The sequence below is a fragment of the Pan paniscus genome, chromosome 5 (assembly GCF_029289425.2).
Source record: "Pan paniscus chromosome 5, NHGRI_mPanPan1-v2.0_pri, whole genome shotgun sequence".
Taxonomy (NCBI): domain Eukaryota; kingdom Metazoa; phylum Chordata; class Mammalia; order Primates; family Hominidae; genus Pan; species Pan paniscus.
Window position 1 is genome coordinate 167,521,790 of NC_073254.2, and position 22,674 is coordinate 167,544,463.

General features: G+C 42.9%; 1 protein-coding gene across 1 annotated transcript in view; it reads left to right on the forward strand.

Moving 5' to 3' along the window:
- Positions 1-3,274: 3,274 nt before the first annotated feature.
- Positions 3,275-22,674, forward strand: part of SAMD5 (sterile alpha motif domain containing 5) — a 61,380-nt gene continuing 41,980 nt past the window's right edge. The window contains exon 1 of the mRNA XM_034963056.3: positions 3,275-4,033. Within this exon, the coding sequence (XP_034818947.1) occupies positions 3,575-4,033 (459 nt within the window). The 5' untranslated portion in view covers positions 3,275-3,574. The remainder of the gene's footprint in view (positions 4,034-22,674) is intronic.

The window sequence follows — 22,674 nt, forward strand, 5'->3', positions numbered from 1 at the left end:
AAGTCTCCAGATAGCAGGTTTCCTGAGAGGTCAAAAGTGAGTAGGTTTTATTTATGACTGATTAACAAGTGATGAATTTATAAAGGGCTTCCCTTCCAAAGAGAGCACCAGGATGCTTTATTTCCTAATTGGAGAGTGCTTTGCACATAAATAAAGGAGGATCGCTGCTGCCTGTCAGGGAAGCACTTTGATAGGGCAAGCATGTTCTCGTCTGTGTCCTGATTTACTGTGTGACCTTGGGCAAGTCATTCATCTTCCCCCAACCAGTATCCCTAATCGTAAAACGGAAATAAAAATACTCACTGCCTTCACTGAGGATTTATAAGACAAGATGAATATGTTTAAGCCCCCAGAGGGGAAAAGGCCACATATAAGAAGGCAAAGAACTACAGAATCGTGCTGTTGGACTTTTCATACAACTTGGGAAAGAAAACAACACAATAAAACTCTTGAGCTTTAGGCCGGGCGCGGTGGCTCATGCCTGTTATCCCAGCACTTTGGGAGGCAGAGGCGGGCGGATCACCTGAGCTCAGGAGTTCCAGACCAGCCTGGATAACATGACGAAACCCCGTTTCTACTAAAAATACAAAAATTAGCCGGGCGTGGTGGCAGGCGCCTGTAGTCCCAGTTACTCAGGAGGCTGAGGCAGGAGAATCGCTTGAACCCAGGAGGCGAAGGTGATAGTGAGCCGAGATCATGCCACTGCACTCCAGCCTGGGCGACAAAGTGAGACTCTGTTAAAAAAAAAAAAAAAAAAGAAAGAAAAGAAAAGAAAAAAAGAAAGAAAGAAAGAAAGAAAAAAGACAAAAAAACTCCTGAGCTTCAAGTTTTCCAGTCCAAAAACAAACAAACAAAAAACCCCCAAACAAACAAAAATCCTCACCCCATACAACCTGCCCATTTTTTCCCTCTACATGTTGCACAGCACAGCACAGCACAGGCTGGGGACTGTGATTCGAAGGTGAGTAGCTGGACGGCTGAAGGCTGATGTTAAATTTATCCCCCCAGAATTCGAACCCCTTGCTCCATCCGTAACAGTGAGATCGTTGGCAAATTAGTTTTGATGTCTCAATTTCTTCTTCTGTAAGATGTGGGATAATATTACTATTTACCATATGTGTACAGATCTGTGAATAGATGCCTGGCATACAGTAATTTCCCAATAAATATTTGCTGATAATTTCTGTTTCTTAGCAGCATCAAACTGCTGAAATATTTTCTTTAAAAAAAAATTAAAGGTCCCTGTGAGATAGTATTGGGATATAAAGATAAACGTGACAAAAACATTTGTACTTCAAAGGGGAACCAGTATAAAGCCATAAAGCCCACTTTCTTCTGCTGAATAGAATGAGTTTGGGGACAGGGACAACGCCTTAAAATGGGGCAACGCGCGGACGCGAGGGGGCACTGTGAGTCCGCTTTGGCGAGAGAGAGGCGGCGGCCCGCGCGGGGCGGGGAGGGCTGCGCCCTTCCAGCATCCCAGCGCCCAGGAGCTTCGCCACCTACCAGGGTCCGAGACCTTAACTCGGCTCCGGAAAGGGCATCCTGGGTGACCCAAGTTTGGGGCCACAAGCAGCTCCACGGCTCTCCGCTTTGGTCTCTCCCCTCCCCCTAAGCAGACAGTCCTTTCTGCCAGCTGTCCTTAATTTGAGATTCGTGAGTCCCGGGGTTTGGGAAACCAGAAGCCCCCTGCAACTGTAGGGAACGTTTTGGGTGCGCCTATGTCGGGTATTTTCCTGGGCAAAAGGACAGAAGCTGTCATCTGATTCTTAAAGGGGTTCGTGTCCCAAGAGGGGGTTAAGCCCTCTTGGTTTAGGGTAAGAAGGCCCACCTAACCACCCACCCAAATGCCAAACACACAGCAGGTCGAGAAACGACTCTGAAATCACTCCTTGTCCACTTCCCAAGGTCGGGCGAGAGACTGGCACGCCCCACGGGCAATCTTCAGAAAAAAAGGTCAGATCTGGTCCTTAAACAGCTCAGGTGCGAAGCTGAATCGCCCTTCTGCGGAAAGAGAGGAGACAGTACCTGCCCCCGCCGTCCCTCACTTCCCTTAGTCCCAAGAAGAGGTCAGACACCGGGAAATGGGGCCCAGGCGCTTGGTCTGTTCCACCTGCCACTCGAGTCCCCAGTCCCAAGAGGCTGCTCAGACATTGGCATGATGGGGAAACTCGATTGATTTTGTTACCTCCTAGAGGGAAAATGCCGTGGGCGGAGATGTCTGAGCGTCCCTTCCAACACGAGCTGGGTGGTGCTCTATTGATTTCCACGCGATCCCCGGGCGGGAGCGAGAGGATAGACTCGGATTCCCGGGCCCCAGGACGGAACGCCTGGCAGTGTCCCTGGGGGAAAAGCCACCCAGGGAGCCCGTGCAGTATACTAGGTGGGGGGCCCGGAGAGAAAGCATAGCGCCGACGAAGGGGAGGGGCCGGGCAGAAAGGAGGGTGGGGTACCGGGTGGGACACACTGACCTAGGAGAAAGTACAACCCACCCCAAACTTTCGCAGACCCGGGAGTTTAGGAAGGGAGAGCCAGGAAGACAGCAGCCTCTCCTGCCGCCCAACGTGCCCAGCTGCAGCGAGGAGGGCGGCGCGCACGCCGGCTGGACGCGGGCGGTCCCCACGTTGCGCCCACCCTCCGGGCCAAAACGCCGCCGCTCGGGTCACTGAGTGGCCGCCCAAGGAAGAAGCCAGATCGCCGGGCTCTGGGCTGCGTACGGGATCCGAGGAAGGGGGATTCAAACGCGGATCCGGAAGGAAGGGACACTGAACCCCGCAGCGTCCCCAGCGCCGTGGGGTGGCGGGACGTGTCCTTGGGCTGCCAGCGGGCGCGGAAGCTGGAGTCCGGCAGGGTCGGGAAGAAGTGAGCACAGAGACTTCCACGGGTAGAAGAGTCAGATTAAACAGAAATGTGAAAAGCAACCCAGGGCAGCCAGCGGAGCCCAGCAGCGTAGAAGCCACCGGCTCCCGCCGGGAGGACTACAGTGACTGACACTCGCGAAGACTAGGCGCTCCCAGCGGCCGCGGGTCTGCGTGGAGGAGTCGCCTAGCGGCGCGGAGCGCGCCAGCGGCGGCGGCGGCTGCCAGAGCGCGAGATGCGGCGCGCAGCCGCCGGACCGTCCCGGCTGGGAAAACTCGCGGGCGGCACTGCGCAGCGCTGACCCGGCGCGGGTCCGAGGGGTGTGCCCCGGCGCGGGTCCGAGGGGTGTGCCCCGGCCCCTCCCGCCTCCGCCCCCTCCCGCGCCAGTCGCGCGCCCCTCCCCGCGGCGGCAGCGGCGGCGGCGCATCCAGGGGCGGCGCGGAGCCGAGCGGCGCGCCTTGCTCAGCCCAGCAGCCAGTGCCTGCGAGCTCCGCGGCTGCTTGGGGAATTCACTTTGCTGCTTGTTCGCTTCTCCCTTCCTCAGGCTTCTTCTGATGGTTTTCCGTCTCCGGCCCGAGCCTTTCCTTTAAAAGGAAAACTTTACTGCGATACCCTTTTCCCCTTGGAGGAGAGGATTAAAAGTTCCAGGAACTGGTGCCGCCCGTGCCATTTGGGCGCTGGGAAGGTGCTCGGCGGCGGGGTTCCCGGTCCCACCATGTGCACCAACATAGTTTACGAGTGGCTCAAAGCGCTGCAGCTTCCGCAGTACGCGGAGTCCTTCGTGGATAACGGCTACGATGACCTGGAGGTGTGCAAGCAGATCGGGGACCCGGACCTGGATGCCATCGGGGTGCTGGCGCCCGCGCACCGCCGCCGTATCCTGGAGGCCGTGCGCCGGCTGCGGGAGCAGGACGCCAACGCCGCCGGCCTCTACTTCACGCTCGAGCCGCAGCCGGCGCCCCCCGGGCCGCCCGCCGACGCCGTCCCCACCGGCCGCCGGGGGGAGTCGTGCGGCGGCCCGGCCCAGGGCACCCGCGGGGACTCTCGCGGCCACACGACCGCCCCCCGCAGCAGGGAGCTGGTGAGCTACCCCAAACTGAAGCTGAAGATCATGATCAGGGATAAGCTCGTCCGTGACGGCATCCACCTGAGCAAGCCCCCGTACTCCCGCAAGGTAAGGAGGTGCCGTCCGGGCGGCCCGGGGCGCGCGGCGGGAGGGGACACGGCCCAGCTGCCTGTGCCAAGGCTTTGCAAGCCATTCCAGGTGACGACGGAGAGGCCAGGAGGCTTTGGGTATCTGGGACCCTTTTCTGTGTTCTTTCTGTATTAGCCCATTATTTCGTCCTTCCTGGTGTCTCCAGTGGTTGGTAAGACAAGCCCCCGCATCCAGGTGTTATCTCTAAACTAACGACCAAAACTCCGCATCGTCTCTGGTGCTCGCCTGTCAGGAATCGGACTCGCGCTGCTTCACCTGGTAGCCAGGGGGAATTCCTAACGCCCTCTATAATAGTTTTGGGTTTGAAGAGTACCAGAAAAAATGGTTGATACCTATATTGCTTTCTACCTTCCTTTTTCTCTTTCTTTTCCTTTTTTGAGTCTTGAGAAACTCCCAAGGGAAATTGGTGAACTCTTTAAAGAGTGGAAAGTCAGGCCCTGCCTCTCTCAACTCCATAAAAAATCCCAGCGCTGCTGCAAATTTGAGAAGCGTACCATTCACATGAGCATTTTAAGAGGAAAAGTGAAGGAAGCACGTGTCAGTCCACATGAGATGATTTCCTAAACTTGTGTATACTGGAGGCAATAAGGTGCTAAGGACATCAGAGATAATCGGGCCACAGGATGTGCTTCAGAGGTCTGGGCTGTCACCAATTTGGTTTATTATTAAGCCAGATAAGATGAAGTAGGTACAACTGTGACTTCCAGGAAGTGTGAGTGGACCTGCATTTGGGAGAGGAGGACCGAGCACAAGTGAACTAAAGGGGAATCCTCTGCACCGGGGGCCTCAGGGAAGGAACCTGGAAGTTCCGAAATGTGGAGTGGGAGCTGGGTAATTAACAGAAAACGGTACTTCACACCAGAGCTCTGCTGCTAGCTGCGAGTCTGTTCCGTTTAGGTTTCTAGTTTAGGTGGCTGTCGGAGTAGAGGGTCCTGACTTGATAGAGAAGTAGACAGCACAGGTAACGCTCAGGATTGCAGAAGGTGCACAGGCATATGAGCACCTCAGCTTAAAAATCAAGACTTAGAAGAGCCCAGGGAGAAAATGATGGCAAACATACTCAGCTGGTGGGCCACAGAAACCCAACTCCCTAATAGGAAATGTGGATAATCTCAGTGTTGTGTGGGTATCTTGGGCCCTGGTAGTATTGCTGTAGAATCTTAAGTAAAGGCTGTAATGCCTGGACTTAAGGAAGTTAAAGGGAAAGCTTTGTTAAGAGTAGATAACAATACCTAAGGTAGATGGGAATAAGGGGTTTAATATTATCTACTACCTTGCACGTACCATAGGCAATTCAGATCACCTGCTTGACCATGTTAATTGGTTTTTTAAGGAGGATGCAAAGAAGGCAGGTTGGGAGGACAGAGTGCTTCAAATTAAACACGTGTTCCAGTTACCCACTCTGTGCCACTGATGTGTGCGCAAAACAGGAAAGGAGAGAACACTTTTCCCAGGCAGTTGCCTGTATGTAGGAGTTCCATGTATGTCTGGTGTGGATAGAGAGATCTGGTCATCAGTATAAAGGCTTGGTCCTGGACACAGCAGGTCAAAGGAGATCAAAGCCAGTTAGATGTTTGTTATTAGCATCCCAGGAAGTAAGGTGGGCTTAGTCTGAGAGAATGTGAGTACCTGGGCACTTGATGAGGGCACAGTTCAAGTCCTGGCAAGAAAGGAATGCAGAGAGCAAAGTGTGTCACTAGAGCTTACTTATTCTTCAGGAAAAGTGCTGTGTAATGGGGCGGGGAGAGCAGGGACACTGTGGGCTGGAGGTGAGAAGGGTAAGCTTGAAGTGACACATTTTAGTTTCTTAAAGAGCAAAAGGCAGACCTACATATCAAACTTAGAGGCTGGAAAGGATGTTAAGGGGATGAAACGTCATCAGAAACGTCAGCACATAGGCTTTGAACTCTGGTCTCCTGCCTAGATCAGTGGGTGCTATGGTAGTACATTTGCATAAGTGCAGTTTACATAAGAAAATGCCAAGTTGCACTGCAATACTATTTACTTTCCATATAAATAATTACTTCAGTCAACTTTCCTTAAAATAAATCCCATAGCAATAATGCTTGATAACAAAGATATGCTCCTATTCACTTTCTATACATATTTAATTCTCCTCAAACTGATGGAAGAATAAAATAGAAACAGAAGTGTCTTCATTATCTCCCTCATTGATCCTTGAGTTGGGGACCAAAAAAAACTGGCGCTGACAAACTTTATTGTAAGAGTAACACACACTGAAATACGAATTAAAATATAATTAATGTACACATATAATTAATATACATATATAGCAAACTGAGCATACAAATGTTTAGTACCAGATCACGTTGATCATTCTGGATTTGTTGCTTATATGCGCATTGCCTCTTAAGTTTTGGATTTTAAATTATTGAAGAATTTGTTTTCTGAGGTAGCTAGTTTCTTCATGAGCAGTGCTAGAACTTTTTCTTTTCTTATGTGATCCACATTCTAATTTATCCACTTTCCTTGGCTTTGTCATGATCAGAATACATAGTATTTTTTGTTTGTTTGTTTGAGATGGAGTCTCATTCTGTTGCCCAGGCTGGAGTGCAGTGCCAGATCTCGGCTCACTGCAGCTTCTGCCTCCTGGGTTCAAGCAATTCTGCCTCAGCCTCCCAAGTAGTACCTGGGATTACAGGCACCTGCCACCACACCCGGCTAAGTTTTGTAGTTTTAGTAGAGACGGGGTTTCGCCATGTTGGCCAGGCTCGTCTCGAACTCCTGGCCTCAGGTGATCCAGCCACCTTGGCCTCCCAGAGTGCTGGGATTACAAGTGAGCCACCGCACCCCGCCAGAATGTGTAGTATTTTTGATGTGCATTTGGAATTCTGCTTGGTGGAGTGGGCTTTTCAGTCTCCTTTGCAGTCATTTGCATCAATGATGCCTGTGATTTTGTTTTGCTGAGAATTTTAGACGGCTTGAAGGTGAATTATGCCAAAGATTATCAAGATAGGGAGAGTGAGTCTCTTACAGAGGAAAGTAAGTTGAGGGGTCTTCCCAAGAATCACCTGAAAGGATTGTAGGATTTGATCCAGTAATGGTCAAAGTTATGTGGTTTAGGGATCAGTGAGTTAAAACGTAAATAAAAAGTAATTTTTCTTCTGTTTTCCAAAGGGAACTCAATAGCTTTGAAAAAACAGGAGCTTAGAGAGAGCACCAGGCTTTAAATCAAACATCCTTGGAAGAGTTCCTCTTCTGCCCTGTATGTAGCTTCTCTGACTGCTGTGATTTCTACCTTTGTGAAATGGGGATAAAATAATTTTTTACCAAGCTTCTCTATGCCAGGCCTTCTGTTGGACTCTGGGTTACTGTGGTTGGCAGGATGTGAAAGCTCTGCCCTCTGGGAACTTAGCATCTAGTAGGGAAGACTTAAAATGGAATGAACAATAATGATAATGTGTGACGATTGATTTGATGAGAAGTACATGATACCATGAACAGGTGCATCCAACCCAGGTTGCAGGGATTGGGCACCATCGCAGTTTTTCCAGAACTGGCCTATGACCTGAGTACTGACGGTTGAGCATATTTAGCCTGAAGAGGAGCAGGGTCTTAAGGGGAAGAGTGTTCTCAGCAGAGAACAGTGTGTGCAAAGGCCAGGAAGGGGAGGAAGTTTGGCATCAACAGGAATGGCAAGGAATTCTGTCTGGTTAAAGCACTGAGTGCCTGGAGAAAGTGGCAGGAGATGGAGAGGCAGGTGGCAGCTGGTCTTGGGTGGCCTAGAAGCCATGTTAAAGAATTTGGAGTATATCTTGTGAGCAGAAGAGGGCTATTGACACATCCTGACCAGAGGCAAGCCAAACACTTAGGAGACTGTTGCAGTGTCAGGAGAGAGACGCTAGTGGCGTGGGCCACTTATGACAGTAGGACAGCAGCAATGGAAGTAGACTTGACAGAACTTAAATGATTGTTTGGATGACAGGGTGGCAGGGGAGAGAGGTTGGAATGACATGCAGATTCCTGGTTTAGGATTGTGATGTGATGTAGGAGACCCAGGAGAACAGCGAGTTTGGGCGAGAAAGATATTGCCTTCAGGTTGAAACATATGGAGTGTGAGATGCCTGTGGAATGTCCCTACATCACACACAGCACACTGCAGCTGTGACTACAGATGAGCAGTAGAGGGAGGAGCCCTGGGGAACAGCAGGATTTCAGAGGCGGGCAGAGGAAGAGGAAGCTCTAAGGGAGGCTGTAAGTATGTTTTATTTTCTAGCAGACTTGTCAAAGCAAAAGGTAAGCTCTAGGGTCAATAGTGTGGAGAGATTGACAAGGGTAAGCAGAGGGTAGGTGGTAAGCAAAAGGAAGGGGTGTTCTGGAAGCCACTGGGAGCAGTGATGTTTCAAGGAGGAGGGACAGGTCAGGAAGTCAGATAATGGCCAGGTAGGACAAGAACAGAATCACTTCATGGGAAGTGGTAACCATGCCGTCGAGGACCTTTGCCACAGCAGATTTGGATGATGGGACCAGTGAGAGTGCAGACAGGGATCACCCACAACTTTGAAACCAAGTTTGATGAGAAGACAGAACTAAGGTTACAGCCGGAGGAAGAAGGGAGACTTTGTTGTCAAGGGAAGGGTTTTGTGGATTTGTTTGTGTTTAGGATGAGAGAATCTGGAGTATATCTGAGTGTTAATGGTAAGTAGCCAGAGAAAAGGAGATGTTGGGGGACAACCCAGGAGACCAGGGTCCTGGAGGAGGTGCGAGGGAATTGTGCCCAGAGCGCATAAGTGAAGGGAGCATTCGCTTCTGCTTCTGGTGGGCGGGTAGCTTCTCCTCCAGGTCAAGGGGAGGGAAGAAGAAGGGGTCCGGAGACTGGGACCTTTAGAGGTGTTACACCAAAGAGCTCTCATTTCTCTTTCTGACTGAGTGGTACCAGTGAGGGAGGAGATGGAAGGATTAGAGGTTTAAGGAGAACATTGTATTAATATAGAAATGTTAGATGTTGTGATCTAGTGGAATCCTATACATTCCATCATGCAATGTTTAGACATGGTCATAAACATTACATGATGGAATGTATAGGATTCTAAGTATGCACATTAAGAAGGTACGCTCACCATTCACATATTCGTGCTGTATGTTACAGGTTGTGCATGACGTTTTGTTGAATCTCATCATGTCTAGCAGTGCTTATAGGGTTGTGGCAGATGTGAAGGGTATGGGGCTGTAAATGTATTTTATTTTCTAACAGACTTGTCAAAGCAAAAGGCAGGCTCTAGGGTAAATAGTGTGGGGGAGGCGTCTAGATTTTTTCACTGAAAAGTTGCTCCTTGCCACATGTACCAATTAAAATTGTTTGAGTTAGTATAACATTATTTAATACTTTCGTAGGAGTGTTCATCTTCATTCATACCCTTAGTGTGACTTTTATGAGGTAACAAGAATCTCATACTAATAAGGCTATTTATGGATATTCTGGAGAGATGGCCTATAATGAAGGAATCTGAAGAGACAGAGGTAGTAGGAAGGTTTCTGTCACTGGGGCCAGGGTGAAATATTTAGAAAGGAAAGAGAGAGATTGGCAAAGATGTGCTTGTGTCCTTTGGAGTTTTGCCTTGTGTGTTGGCAGAAGCTGAAATGGCAATAAATATTCCTCCTCCCAAGAATTCCTTCTGCGTTCGTGACATTACTAGGGACAGATTGGAAGCTGGAAAACTTCAGCTTTCTCCAACTCAATCAGTGTCCTCAAATACCCTCAACCTATATCCTTCCAGGTTTTTGTTTTTTTTTTTTTTTTTTGCTTTCAGTGCCTGATTGGAACACTGTGGAACAAAGTGGGGGCAGGAAGGAGACAAGAGCTTTGATGGTGTGGGGACTTCTGCCTTTGTGTACTCCTCACAGTTTACTGCCTGTGGAGTTTCCACATAAGTGGACCATCGGCCAACTGCCTGTCCACCCATCCATCCGTCGATTTATTAATCTGTCCATCCATTCTTCCATTTATCCATCCGTCTTCCATCCAACCATCCATTCATCCATCCATCCATCCATTCATTTATTCATTCATCCATTCATCCTTCCATTTAACCATCCATCTACCCATTCATCCATCCATCCTTCCCTTTACCCATCCATCTCTCCATTCATCTATCCTTCCATTTATCCATCCATCCATTCATCCATTTATCCATCTATCCATCCATCCTTCCACTTAACAAATACTAAGCACATGCCATGTGCTAGGCTTTAAGATCAGAATTGCAAGGAACTAGACAGACATGGTCTCTGCTTGTATGTGGAGGCCTAACCTAATGCCTGATGTATAATAGTTGCACTATATCAAAGTTGAATGTTATTTCTGCAAACGTGAAGGATTGGAGGATGTTGCACTTGAGTTTATTTCAAATGTTTAAAAAAATCAACTCTGATTAAAACCCAAGTAAAGATAATGAATGATGAAATTTTGAATCAAAATATTTATTCCTCAAGGGTTAATGAAGAAGAACTGGGAATGAAAATGCTACTCCTGTAGGACATTTTAAAAGAAGACCGCTCTCTGCAGCGTGGCCAGGACTAGGGTAAAGCAAGTGAGATGACACCAAGGACACAAAATTGAAGGAGGTGCTGATTCTCAGGCTCATGCAAGTCCAGGCCGGGCTAGATGGCTGACCACCATTAACAAAATAAATTAGTTACTGTGAAATATTAGGTATTAAGAGGTATTGTGGGCATTCCTCAAATCATACACCAAGTCACCTACTCTTCTATGCTTAATACCTGTCCTCAAGAGCAATGTGCTGAGAGCCATATCAGTGCACATCTATCAGTGCCCATCTCCCAGACTAAGAAAACATGGCTTCTGGGAGCTATGGCAGCCCATGGAATTCATTTAAGTAAGAATGGTACTGCTTTCTGCTGATACTGTAGTGTAGTGGTTCAGCGCAACAGGCTCAGAACCAGACATCAGAGTTCAAGTCCCAGCTCTGCTCCATACTAGGTCACTGTTGGCTCTTCTGTGAAATATGGGCAAAACTAGTGATTGCCGCATAGGGTTGTTATGGAGATGAGATGAGCTAAGACTCATGAACTTAATAGATCGACGTCTCTATGTATCCTAGAACTGCCATAAAATGTGCCACAAACTAGGTGTTTAAAACAATAGAAATTTATTCTTTACAGTTCTGGAGGCTTTAAGTCCAAGATTAAGGTGCTGTCAGGGTCTTTCACAAAAACGCTAGAGGCCTGCACTGTGAGTCAGCTCTAAGGCCCAGCAAAGGCTTTAAACAGCATCCATGTCTGCCACTGTTACTTCAAGTACCATTGGATCTGCTGGATCATATGGCCCAAGTGGCAGAGCAGCTTGCACGGCAGCCTGGACCTGCTGCAGAACCTTCTTTTTTTCTGGCTCCAGTCAAAATTAGCAGCTTTGGGGTCACTCAGTAAATAGGTTTTTGTAGCATACCCAAATGAAGAATATGTTGCTTTCAAAATTCAAAGAGGCTCACTGGATATTATGTGTCCTTCTTGGTTGTAGGAAAAGCCATATGCAACAACTTATTCTTCATCTTAGAAGGGATATCTTGATTTGCCCCATGTCACTGGACCCCTGCAGTTTTCACTGAGCTAGAAAGTCCCTGATTTTTTGTCAGGTTTATTTTCCACCTTCTGCCATGCAAAGTAAGTCTAAAGTAATTGCTTCATTTCAATCACTAGATCCAAACAGCATAATGTCATCAATGTAATGGACAACAATGATGTCTTGTGGAAGAGAAGGGCAATCAAGGCCCCTGCTGGCTAAATCATGACATAGTGCTAGAGAGGTAGGACAGTGAAGCTGTATTGCTGGCCTTCCAATTGAAAGTAACCTGCTTCTGGTGTTCTTTACTAACAGGTGTTGAGGGAAAAAGAAATATTTGCCAGATGAACAGCCTGGCTTATGTAAGCACTCTCCTGTGGTAGCTCTTCTGTACCTGGGTTTGCTTGGACATCTCAGCTTCCATCATAGTGGCCATGTGTCAGCTGTGTACAGAAGGGTCTGCTGACCCAGATCTTATTCCTAATGATAGGGGTGTTTGATGATAAATCAGTGGTAGATTTTTAGTGGAAATGATACCCAGTCATTTCTGCGTACCGGAGGATGCAATAACAAAAATGATTTTTTAAAAAAATAACATTTCAAAATTTAGATATTCAAAATTAGGTAGTAATCTTGAAAATAGTCACTTGGAAGATCACAGTGTTGCTGTTTCTGTGTTGCTGTTTCTTAGAACATTTCTAGAACTCTGATGTCACAAAACATTCTTTGGAGTATCTTCAGTGGTGGCAAGCCTTCATTCTTATCAGATAGATCTGGTTTGGGGTAAACACCTAAAGTAATCTGGAGTCAAATCAGGCAGTTAAGAGTAATGACATTCAGTAAAGTGTGAAATGGAAAATGTAATCTTGGCAACAAAATAATGAGGTGGGTTTTTTTTGGTATGACTTATGGAATGGTTTTCAAATTTTATGATACTTATACTCATTTTCCCTAGTTTTAAACACTTTAAAAATGCTCTTAGTGGGTATCCATGTTTATAAATATGCAAATTCCTCCAAAATGCTTTTCAAAACACAAAAGTCAATTCCCCGTGTATTTGCAAAGAGCAAGGCACCTGTCATGGTCTGTCCAGATAGAATTTTAGTGTAAAGGTGTCTGTGGCCCAAAAGGAGAGGAATTAGGTAAATCGTGCCCGGATATCAGTAAACTGTGCAGCACTCGATGGATTAATCAGGATTAGGATAGTGTAACGGTGTTTTTAGGGCTCTTCATTTGCTGGTCCTTCTGTTCTTAGAAAGCCCTCTACGAAACTACCACCTTATCAAGTCTTAACGTGATCATAGCTGTACTCATTCTTTCCTCCCCACTCTTGAGTGAATAAAAAGGTGCTAAAGGCAGGGGTAGCAATATTAAAGCTGCCCTCATGAACTTTGTCTGTTCTTCAGTAGTTATCTTAGGCATACCCATGAAAAATAAGGTAGAAATAAGAACTATATATATGGATAAACATGCAATTCTTTTCAGATTCTGTTCAAGTGCTCAGATTCTAGTTCACCAGAAATATGTTCTGAAACCAATTTTCCTGAAGTAAGGCGAGTCAGATGACATGGACTTGATGAGGGCTGGTCCCAGAAATAAAGAAGGGCCATCCTGAGGTGAAGACACCCTGAAGATGAAAGAACACTGTCCAGGGTGGAATAAAGTACACTGGGAACCATAATTGATGACACACAGCTTCTCAAGGTTATAGCATGTGCAGAGCTAGAAACAACATTGCATTTCTGGCTATGGGAAAGGCTTGTTATTACTATTAATACTACTAGTATTGAGTTGAAAGGTTTTTATCAGTGATTTTCTAAGTTTTACGAAAAAATGCTGTTTCAGATCAGCCACTGATTTGGACTTGGGGAGGCCTGAGAGTAGTGAGGGAGTCCCCATTTTCAGTCAATATAAAAACTATTAAGGGCCAATGACTGTGGATCATGCCAAAAGGCATTAAACATACAATCTGTCTTACATAAAGACTAAGTGACATCTAATAGTTTAAAGATATCTCATTACTGCTTCTAATTGAAATAAATGGTCTGATGCTCTCTAAAATCTTACTGTTACATTTCCATAAAGTTAAAAATGCAAACAAAATAAGACCTCCTTGATTTGGAACATGTCAGAAAGATAAGGAAAACAGTTGGTATGTATTCTTTATTTAGCAAAGTTGTAATGCACAGATTTGACAAATTTAAAGATTTTTTCCCCTAGAATATAATGTAACTTTATAATAAGAGTAGAGATGTACCTACTGCATTTGATACTCAAAATGTATCATTTTTTAATACCTTCACTTTTATATGAAAATTTACTTTAAGTAATAGTCATGTAATAATACACAGTAATTATTATTGTCCTCATTCCTTCTTTAGTTTTAAAGCATTTAATAATTAAACACAGGAATACCTTTTAAAGTATTAAAATTTAGTAAAAATATTTCATCTGCAAAACAGAATTTGCATTTACCAAACTCAAGCATTATACCTTGCAGTTTGTATTGTTTCACTGTTTTAATTTTTCAACACAAATAAAAACTTCAAGTGGTCACATAAGAATAAAAGAACTAAAGTATCTCAAATTTTGTTTGCTCATTTTTATATATCATGGTGTTATTGTTTATTTCAAATTGACTGTTTAACTCAAGAATATGTAGTCTCATGGGGGAGATGGGGCAGCTTTACAAACTTACTCTTGAAAAGGACTCTTTATTCAAGTATGTGGGTTGGGGGCCTCTGAATTAACTTCCATGTAGAATACAATGCTTATTAAAGGACAAGTAAGATGCTAATTTGAAGCTTATACAAACCATGAAAACTTAACATGCAGCAATTAGCATCGAGGCCAACAAAAGACTTTTTCAAGGTGAAGTGTTTAACACTGACATTGTTTAAAATTGTCAGCAGGACATTTTCATAATAAAAAGTTTTGTTTTTAAGGACTCCCTTATTCTTATAACTGAGGTGACCCTTCCCTCTGCCTGGTCCTTGAAACGTGATCACTTTAAGAGAAGTTTATTTCTTCTGTACAGTGGTGCCAATGACTGTCTCACAGAGCTGTAATATCAATTAAATGAGATAATACTTATGAAGTTGCTTTGTAAAATTCTAAGAGAACTTTATAGTTTTTTTTTTTTTTTTTTTTTTGGAGATAGAGTCTCGCTCTGTTGCCCAGGCTGGAGTGCAGAGGCACCATCTTGGCTCACTGCAACCTTCACCTCCAAGGTTCAAGCGATTCTCCTGCCTTAGCCTCCCAAGTAGCTGGGACTACAGGCACTGCCACCATTGCCTGGCTAATTTTTGTATTTTTAGTAGAGATTACTAAATTTCACCATGTTGGCCAGGCTGGTCTCAAACTCCTGACCTCAGGTGATCCACCTGCCTGGCCTCCCAAAGTGCTGGGATTACAGCCGCCGTGCCCCGTTGAGAACTTTATAGATTTTAAGTGCCCTTACTGACAGTGAGTAAACCATTATGTTTATAACAAAATTTGAAAACTATTTCTGTTAAAAAGCAAACACATTGTATTGAGAAAATTTGGAGAACAGTGAAACAGATTGATAATTTTAAATCGTCTATATTACAATTTATGACATCCTGTATTTCTTTAAAAATTATTTATGTGTCAGAATATCTGTTTTATACTGATACACAAAACTAGTATCAGTCTAAATGGATAAGAGTCAGGCTATTTTTTTGTCAGCAGCTGTTATTTGAAAAATGATTTTCTCCTAGCTTTATTAAGATATAATTGACAAATAAAAAGTGTATATATTTTTGGTGTGCAGTGTGATGTTTTGATATATGTATACATTGTGAAATGATTAAATCAAGCTAGCTTATCCATTACCTCACATACTTACGTTTTAATGATGAGAACATTTGAGATATAATCTCTTGGCAATTTTCAAGTATACAACACGTTATTATTAACTGTAGTTCCCATGCTGTATAATAGATCCCAGAACTTGTTCATCCTGTCTAATTGAAATTTTATACCCTTTAACCAACATTTTCCCATTCTCCTTCCCTCCCGAAAAATGATTCTAATACTAATACATATTCAATCTCAAGTCAATACCATAATTAATTTAAACATATCCTTATTGGCATGAAATCTTACCCATGTTACTACTAATTATTTTTTTTATTATTTGAAAATGTCATGTTTGAGAAGTGGTATTTCATCATTCTTTGAATTACATTTCTTAGATTACCAGTTCATATAGTTTTATATTTGTGGCTTTTTATGTATAATTATATATTGCCTGTTCATGGTACTTGCTTCTTTTTTCTACTGGTCTTAGACCACTTCTTGTTGCTTTGGAAGAGCTTTTATGCATTAAAGAAAACAATTGTTATTTCATGTAGATTGCACATATTTTTCCCAAACATAAGAATGTAACTTACCACATAATTTTATGAGGTTTTTAGATGTCCAGAAGTTTAAAATTCTTATATTTTCTACCTTTTCAGTAATTTTTTAGCTATTTCTTTCAAATTGGAGAAATAGAGAGGGTGCAGTCTCAAACAAAATTGTCAATTCTTTCTTTACTGTTTACTTGAATAAGTTATTTAGTCTTTGTAAACCTGAATTGCCTCATCTATAAAATGGATGTAATATTACTTATTAAGGCTATTGTGAGGAATCAATGAAGCAGTATGTAAAGGGCCTCATATAATGCCTGCCACACAGTAATCACACAGAACATCTGACTAATATTTATAATGTTATACATAACTTTATGATTGTGAAGTGGTTCTCAGTGTGAAGACCTTATCTTAAATTATTAGTTCATTTCCTTGCCATTCTGTGGAGAGTGGGTGTTCTTGTCATAATTTTAAAACCTTCTTTAAATAACAAGAACGACAACTTTTTTTACTGTCACAACCATTAAAAAATAATTTGCTCAATTTGTCATTTGCCTTTTAGTTTTCTTTAATTAGAGAAAACAAACCTTCTTTTGTGGTTGCTTTTATCTTTACAAATCTTTTTCTTGTCCAAAATCCATTAATTTTCACCCATATCTCCCATTAATATTTTGGTTTCATTTTTACATGTAACTGTCTAATCTGTCTAAGTTTATTTTAGTATGTGATATAAGGTAAAGCTCTATTGTTATAAAATTACACACACATGATAATCTTATCTCCTACTTTACAGGAATTACAGCTCTTATTTCTTCTAGTGTTATTGCATTGGCTAGAATTTATATAGCCATGTTAAATAATAATGACAACTAGGTATTCTTATAATTTTCCCAATTTAAATGGAAATACTGAAAGTATTTTGCTATTATCCTGCTGCTGGCTGTCAGTTTAACGTAGTTTTCATGACTATATTAAGGAAAAGCATGAAGGAAAATATCCTTCTTTTCCTAATTTTGTAGGAGTTTTTATTGGGATTGAATATTTAATCCTATGAAACATCTTTTAGGCAACTTAAAAATAATCGAGAGCTTTTTAAACTGGGCCCAATATTGTGGTGTATTAATATTACATTAACAGATTTCCTAGTCTTAAACTATTTTTACGTAACTGAGAAGAAGTAAAAAAATGAAACTATAGCTTTTAAAGAAAGCAGAGTGTGAGATGAGGAATTTATAATAATCTTACTCCAAGACCATTATACATTCTTTTACACTATATATCTTTTCTTTCATGAAAAATGTTTGACATTTACCTTCAGTTGTGTAATCACTTCAATGGTTGTTGTCATGATATCATTACAGTTGATTTCCTGCCAGTAACTTTTTGGAAGTTTTGGTCTCTGTCTAGACAGGTACATGAGGCAGCGATAGCAGTGGGGCATGGGGACCAGCACCCCCGTTGCTCAAAAGGCAGCAGCCACATAGTTGTGGGTAAAGGTTTCCTTTTCTGGCTTTTGCAGACATTCTGTTTTTGAACTGGGGACAGAGACTGTGAGGGGGCAAGGAGTTAATCTGAATCTCTACTGATTTTACTGTTTTTCACAGTAAAGAGGGGCTTTTTTTTCTCAGTATAGTTGAGGAAATCCCTCCCAGGTTCTGGAATTCTATTCTTCTTCATCCTCCACTCTTCTACTCACCTCCCCCTCAATCCCCCATAGTCAGCTCCCTTCCTGCTCCTACCCCACCCCAGACCTTTCAGTGAAATATACACTGAGGAGCTGCTTGCCAGATGCCATGTCAAATTGAAAACCCTTATAAAATAAATTGAAATGGCATTCATTCTAATTTGAATCATGGGCTTTGCATAGAAACAACAACTCAATGTGTAACAAAGGTAAAATTGAAAATTCTACAAGAAACATTACTATAACAAATCCTTGATTTACATTTAAACGTTTATTGAAACATCAAATAGGTGGATTTTTTTAAAAGGTCATTGAAGCAAGGATTAAGAACAGGGTACAGGAATAGTATTTTCTGGAGAAAATACCTCAATTGAGTGCTAAACTCAGCTCAGTTTGCAGAAATGGATGCACCCAACACTTTCCAAGGTAACCATCAATCATGCAATAAAGATATAGCCACTTGAAACAATGATGTATCAATACGGAATGGAACACTGCTATATTAAGACGCACTCCTCTGGGAAGTTCTTGATTGACAAAAATAGTACTGTGTTGAGTAGCAGCAGTATTTTCATGGCCAGAAAGTAATAAAACTAAAGATGAGCTTTATGAAGAGAAAATGTTTTACATGAAAATCCATGGAGCAATTCTTAGGACTTGCTTCCTTCAGGATCAGGTTAAGGGGCAAAATGTGAAATGTGAAAGTGGAAACTGATAATTTGCTAATCTGTTAATTACCTGCACAGCTGGTCCTGTAGTCACTGTCATTTATAGGCATCTGAAGAAAGGATGGGATAGTTGCTGCCCGGGATCGCACAAACTCAGTGTATCTCTGGCTTCCTTAGCTTGTACGGTAGGAAAACAAAATCAGGATATTCATATTGAACCCATTATAGATTAGAGTTGAGCCAGGGGTATGCAAGGAATTTACTCTTTGAGACCTACTTCATTACAGAGAGTTGGTAGAGAGTCAGAGTTAGGTTGGTGACATTAACTTTTCAGTTTTATTGCAGTGTCATTTTAAGTCAGGGATTTTACTGCCACTTTTTGGCATAGCAGTTTGGGCTAGTGTATTTCTCTCTCTTAATATGATCCTTCATGTTGATATACTTACCTTGAAAATGGTGGTGAATTGACTCTTCTGCTCTTCTTCTGATCACTTCTCCAAACACTGTGGCATGACCCACTTTATCTGTTCTCTATGGCATGACCCACTTGACCTGCTCTCCGACAGCAAGTGTGATATTCTTGATCATCCCCAACATAGCTGGTTTTGGATGAGCATGATAAATTATAGTAACAGTGGTTTGGGGGGAAAGGGGAAGAGTAATGGGTTTTTTTTTGTTTTTGTTTTTGTTGTTTTTTTTTTTTTGAAAGCAGGCAAATTGTAAAAGCAAGAGCGCCTATAATAGTGAACCGAAGCTTTATTCTGAAAACCTTTTCATCGTGCTTTGATTTCATTGATTGTAATAGTTTGACTTCTTCTTCATTCAGCTATATGTTAATTAGTCACAGTTATGTCTGCCATTCCTTTTCACATCTGGAGCGGACTTCTCTGCTTGCTTGAACCACCTCCCTCCTTCTCCCTGTGGAGTTTAGAAAAGTAAAATATTGTTTTCCATTCACACCTAGATTCACTTTTTAAAATAAGACTCACACAAGTTGGGAGAAGCTTCATGCTGTTGGTGGTCTCGTCAGATATATTAATAACATAAGGAAAAAGCCTTGAAATATGTCAAATCACAAAAACAGTAGTGAGTTTATATTTATTATCATTTGTGAAGAATGCTTTACGACATTATTTCCTTCAATCCTCACAGCAAGCCCTTAAGGTAGAGACTGTTTTTTCCATTCCTGTTTTATACACAGGGAAAATGAGGCTTAAAGAGCTTAAGTAACTTACACAAAGTCACATAATTAGAAAATTTCATTTGAAAGCCACATGTACTGACCTCAGAGCCCATGGTTCTCATCACTGTTGCAATTTCTCCAAGAAACATTGCTTTATAAGATTTGGCAACTGTCTGTTTCTCTGTTGGTGAAAAATAGGTATGGTATAGGGAGTGGGTATGTCTTAGAGATTTTTATTTTAAAAAAAAAGAGGAAGACTTAGCAGCCTGTGCCCTCAAGAACTTATTGTGGCAATAACTGCTCAATCAGTAGGGTTTACATTGACTGTGGTAAGTAGGAGGACCTGTGGGGACCTGTCTATGTGGTTCATGGAATGGGCATCTAGTATGGCAGGGAAGAAGATTTTCATGGAGGTGGTGATGGTATGGCTGACCCCTGAAGACGTGTGTTGGAGGCAAGTGTGTCATCAATTTGGCCAGCCTGGAGTGGGAATACATTTTTAAAAGTCCATAGAACACTAATACGTGGAGAAATAAGAATAGATTGGAATCTATGGAAATGGTGTTTAATCTTTCAGTAAACTCTGTTAATTGATATCCAAAGTGTTAGTAGCTGGAGGTTACAAGGGTAATGACTGTAACTTTTCCCGCTTGTGACTTGGCATTGTTGTTACTGGCAATGGAAAGGCCGAATTTAAATCACAGTCATCAGCCTTCTAAAGTGAGTGGTTCAGAATTTAATCAAGGTGTGAGCTATGGGGGTTGGTTACTATGTGAGCGAAATCAACACCTATGTCACAAAGTCTGATGAAGAGAGAAGCCTTTGCCAGTCAGCATTAGGGAGGCACTGGTTACTGCCAATGTCCCTGAATGTTCTTGACCAGTTCTGCTTCTTTAGCAGGATCAGTCTGTTGATGTGTTCACGTACAAGAAGAAAAGCACAACCAAGAAAGCCAGCATGCCTCCTGGAAAGCTAGATGGTTTCATGGTGGTGACATCAATCTCCAAACTAATCTTCAATTTCAACAAGCAGCAGGTATAGGCCCAGCCTGTTGGCCATTATCTTTGGATATACCACAGAGACCACACCTGGCTGCCTTTTGACACTTCATCAGTGTCACCTACAACCACACTCTTCAAATAGCCTGCTAGAAATGAATTCCTAGGGCAGAGCTAGGACATGATGAACTGGGCTTGTTGCAATTCAACTAAAAAGCATGAATATGTGCAGAGGGAATGGGAGCAGTGTTTTGCAGGGAAAACACTTTAAAACTGGAGTTTTATAGGCTTAGGTTTTGTGTGTTTCATATTTGTGTTTAATTGTGCATTTTAGCCTATTACGTGATTATTAATTAATATTATTACTTACATTCAGCAAATATTAATTGAGCACCAAGAATGTGCAAAGCACTGTTGGGGTGATGCGGGGAATTCAAAGGTGACAATACTATGAATGTGCCCTAATGGAAATTATAGTCTGGAGAAAGATAAACACACACACATCCACAGATCCATCCATTCATAGATATATATGTAAGTAAACATAACATTTCAGCATCATATGAATGCCAAAATGAAATACAAACCTGTGGGAGCACCAAGGAGAGAACTATTCATTTTGACTGAGGTATTGGAGTATCTTTCAGCCATAACTGAATGTGAAGGATAGGTAGGATTTTACTAGGCAGAGCCACAGTGTGGACTGTATACTGGAAGCTAAGGGAACTGGACTGTGAACTCCACAGGGATACTGTCCATTTATAAGCTTTTTGTATATTCAGCACCTTGCTATAAATATTTATTGAATGAATGCATGCATGAAACAGCATTAGCAAAATCTCAGAGTGACAAAAGTGCAAGGTTTGGATTGGTGAGTGGTCCACTTTGGGCGGCAATGGGATGGGAGACAGTAGTTACCTGGTATAAATGAAGCATAAGGTTGGGCTGAGCTGTTGAGGAACTTCCCTGTGGTACTAATGAGTTTAGAATTTATTCCAGAAACTGGGACCTGTCAGATATATTTGACCTGGAGAATTACCTAACCCTGTTTATTTAATGAAGCTCCTTCACATTTTTACCATTTTTGGATTTCTTTCCCATTCTCTCTTCAGGAGTTCCTAATCTCTTTATCCATAGTCACCCCTTTTACTGTATCCCACCTTATCCTCCAGCTTTGAAGCTTTGGATTGAAAAGCTTTGCTACATTGCTTCAGTGATAATCAGTTCATTTTCCTCTTTTCATTGATCAAAGGCACATAAGTCAGTGTACTAGTCCATTCTCACATTGTTATAAAGAAATACCAGAGACTAGGTAATTTATAAAGAAAATAGGTTTAACAGGCTCTTGGTTCTACAGGCTGTACAGGAAGCATGGCAACGTCTGCTTCCAGGGAGGCCTCAGAGAGCTTTTACTCTTGGTGGAAGGCAAAGTGGTGATCCAGCACTGAATATGGCCAGAGCAGGAGGAACAGAGAGCAAGGGCGGAGGTGCCACACACTTTTAAACAAGCAGATGTTTTGAGAACTCACTATACATTTCCAAGGGGGCATGGAGCCAAACCATTCATGAGAAGTCCACTGCCGTGATTCAGTCACCTCCCACCAGGCCCCACCTCCAGCACTGGGGATTACAATTCAACATGAGATTTGGGTGGGTACGCATATCCAAACCATATCATTTGGCCCCTGACCCCTCCCCAAATCTCATGTCCTTCTCACATTTCAAAATACAATCATGCCTTCCCAACAGTTCCCCAAAGTCTTAACTCATTCCAGCATTAACTAAAAGGTCCAAAGTCTCATCTCAGACAAGGCTAGTCCCTTTCACCTATGAGCCTGTAAAATCAAAAACTAGTTAGTTACTTCCAAGAACTAATTTATAAAGAAAATAGGTGTTTTTAATAAAGAAACTTTTTTTTTATAAAGCGGTAATTTATGAAGAAAAGAGGTTTAATTGGCTCACACTTCTGCAGGCTATGCAAGAAGCATAGCAGCATCTGCTTCTAGGGAGGCCTGAGGGAGCTTTTACTCATGGTGGAAGGCAAAGCAGGAGCAGGCATCTTACATGGCAGGAACAGGAGCAAGAGAGCACGTACGGGGAGGTGCCATACACTTTTAAACAACCAGATCTTGTGAGAACTCACTCACTGT